The 2,842-nt window shown below is 56.1% G+C and overlaps 1 protein-coding gene across 1 annotated transcript in view; it reads left to right on the forward strand.

Moving 5' to 3' along the window:
* The window catches only part of RAB20 (RAB20, member RAS oncogene family), a 28,362-nt gene extending 25,680 nt beyond the window's left edge, over window positions 1-2,682 (forward strand). Inside the window, exon 2 of the mRNA XM_003799994.3 lies at window positions 1,662-2,682. Coding sequence (XP_003800042.1) covers window positions 1,662-2,194 — 533 coding nt within the window. The 3' untranslated portion in view covers window positions 2,195-2,682. The remainder of the gene's footprint in view (window positions 1-1,661) is intronic.
* The last annotated feature ends 160 nt before the right edge of the window (window positions 2,683-2,842 follow it).

Here is a 2,842-nt window from a genome sequence, read left to right on the forward strand (position 1 = left end):
CCTACTTTGAACCACAGGCGTCACTGATAGCTTCTATTTTAAAAAGCTTTCCCTGAGAGAGTGAGTGGAACAGGGTGTGGACACTGCCCCAGGGTGCTGCCTCTGGGCACTGACAGAAGCCAGCTTTGTCCTTCTCATGGATGTTTGAACTTGTGATTCCAAGCTCCAAAGGGAGGACACTGGCCTTATCACTCTTCCATCTCCCGGCCTAAGGGCATGGCCTGGGAGGCCCCAGGGCACCCTGGACAGGAAGGGGGACACCCAAAGCAGGGGTGCTGTGGCATTTGGCCTGAGGGCCCCGCCAGGGCTGCCTGTGGAGAGTACCAGGGAGTCCCCACTGGTGGACATGTTCTTTATTCCACTTCTAAAATGTGTCCTCAGCGTGAGTGTGTGCAGCCGGGGTCTTGTGGTTAGAAGATTTTGCTTGGACTTTGTTTTGGGGGATGATTAAGCCAAACCTGTAACCACTAGGAGCATTTGCAAAGCTCTTCTCCCCACTACCCTGAGGGCTGGTGAGAAATGGTGTCCTCCTGCCAGGGCAGAGAGAGCCAAGGTACACGATGTCACCCCTTCTGCAGCTGCTTCCTCAGACCACGTCTCTGAGATGCACAGACACCATGTCCACAGCCAGGGCACTCCACAGGCTGGGGCTTCCCCATGCTTTGTGGGTGCCAAACCTGTCCCAGGAATACCGGCTTTGGCCTGGGGTTGCTCCCTGGAAGGAGTGTGTCTTCCAGATCTGAGTCCCAAAGGGTTGTGCTACAGCTGAGGTCAGAATTCCATCAGGAAGTTCTGGGTACCTTTTGAGGTAGCCTGGCCAGGAGCTGCATGGGATGGTGAGGTGGCCTCCCAGGATGTGTGGCCCTGAGGCAGACATGTTGCCTTTGTAGAGTTAACCCAGGTTGACAGGGTCAGGTGGCTGTGTTATGCCTGTCTGCAGAGACCCAACCCCTTTAATTCTATTTTCCAGTCATTGAGTCGGGTATAGCGGGAGGCTTTGTGTTTGCAGCCAGGACAGCGGCAGAGGTTCCAGTGCCCTGACCCAGCCTCCCTCTGGTCTTGTTGTGCCCAACTCCCACCCCGACTCCCAACCCCTCCGTGGAGGTGTGTGCCCAGGTGGAGGGTGGAGCTCCTGGAGACAGGGAGAGCAGCACACGCAGTCCAGGCACTGTGTGGTCATATGCCCGGCAGCCCTGCTCCACACCAGTCCCACAAGTCAAGATGACAGGTGCCTGTCGTCAGCCTGTTGACATTTAGCTAAGTCCCCAGAAGCTCATCTTGACCTGGGAATAAGTTGTGAGCAGGCTCCCAGCTAGTTCACAGACACCAGCTGTCTGCCTGGGCAGTGGGCTGGGCCAGGTCCATGCAGAGGGGGTTGCAGAGGTGATGCGGCTGCATTTCGGTCTGAGGCCTGCATTCTGGGTCAGCCTAACGAGTAGGGGCCTGGGTCAGCCACCTCTCTTCTCTGGATTTTGGGGTCCTGACCGCGTCCATCTCCAGCACACCTGGGCTTTCCTCTCCTTTGGGGGTGGTGGCTCTGGGTGTGTCCCCTATGATAACTCAAGTCTGTCTTCTACTCCTTTGGGGTGGTGGCTCTGGTGTGTCCCCTATGAGAGAGATGAGAGATAACCCAAGTCTGTTTTTCCCACTTTCCCCACCAGGGCGAGAGCAGTTCCATGGCCTGGGCTCGATGTACTGCCGGGGTGCGGTCGCTGTCATCCTCACCTATGATGTGAGCCACCCACAGAGCCTGGCTGAGCTGGAGGACAGGTTCCTCGGCCTCACAGACACAGCCAGCAAGGACTGCCTCTTCGCCATCGTGGGGAACAAGGTGGACCTCACCGAGGAGGGGGCCCCGGAGGGCCGGGAGGGGGAAGGGTGCAGCCCTAGGCAGGCCGGTGGTGGCCCTACCTCCCCCAGGGTGCCCAAGCAGGTGCGACTGGAGGACGCCATGGCCTTTTATAAGAAAATCCTCAAGTATAAGACGCTGGATGAGAAGAACGTACCAGCCGCTGAACAAATGTGCTTCGAGACCAGCGCCAAGACGGGGCACAACGTGGACCTCCTGTTTGAGACCCTGTTTGACATGGTCGTGCCTATGATCTTGCGGCAGAGAGCAGAGGAGCTGTCGCAGACCGTGGACATAACCAGTTACAAGCCGCCCAAACGGACCAGATCTGGGTGCTGTGCCTGAGGCGCTGGGCAACCCTGACTCACGGCCTGTGTGCATGGGAAGGGTCTGACCAGGCAAGCTGTGGTCTGAAGCACACATGGGCAGAGCGCTGAAGAGCAAGGTGACAGTTGGTTACAAGAGAAGCTCCGTGTGGACAGAGCCTCTTCAGGCTCCTTTGGAAACTTGCATCCCCTGCAAACCCTGTGGCAGCCAGGCCCTCGGCTGCTGCCCCACACGGGGCCTTCACAGTGACGTCCTGGGTGCCCTCCTGGTGCACCTGCCTGTCTCCGCCCTGGGCTGTTAGCACATGGAGTCGCTTCTGTGTTTTTGTCACTCTAGAGTGCTGGTTTTCACTGTGAGTTCTCTGGTCTTCCCACTTGGAACTGTACCCAGACACATTATGGTAGTGATTCTCACCATGTTACTTTATATGAAATCAGGAAAACTCTTTTTATATTGATTGCAGCATCGTAGCCTATACATATTATTAAAGAGGATTTTGGGAAAAACCTTGGTGTTGACTGAACTAATTTGGGCTTTATTAGTGCCTCTGGGGGACCCCTGGCTGGGGGCATTAGGGACATAGTTGTGACCTTGGGATACTTCTTTCTGTAAAAGCTACATCATATGCTTGAAGATTCCAGAATACTTAGCTCGATCCATCTGCCT

Source organism: Otolemur garnettii, unplaced genomic scaffold, assembly GCF_000181295.1.
Source record: "Otolemur garnettii isolate 467f Iridium unplaced genomic scaffold, OtoGar3 scaffold00161, whole genome shotgun sequence".
Taxonomy (NCBI): Eukaryota; Metazoa; Chordata; class Mammalia; order Primates; family Galagidae; genus Otolemur; species Otolemur garnettii.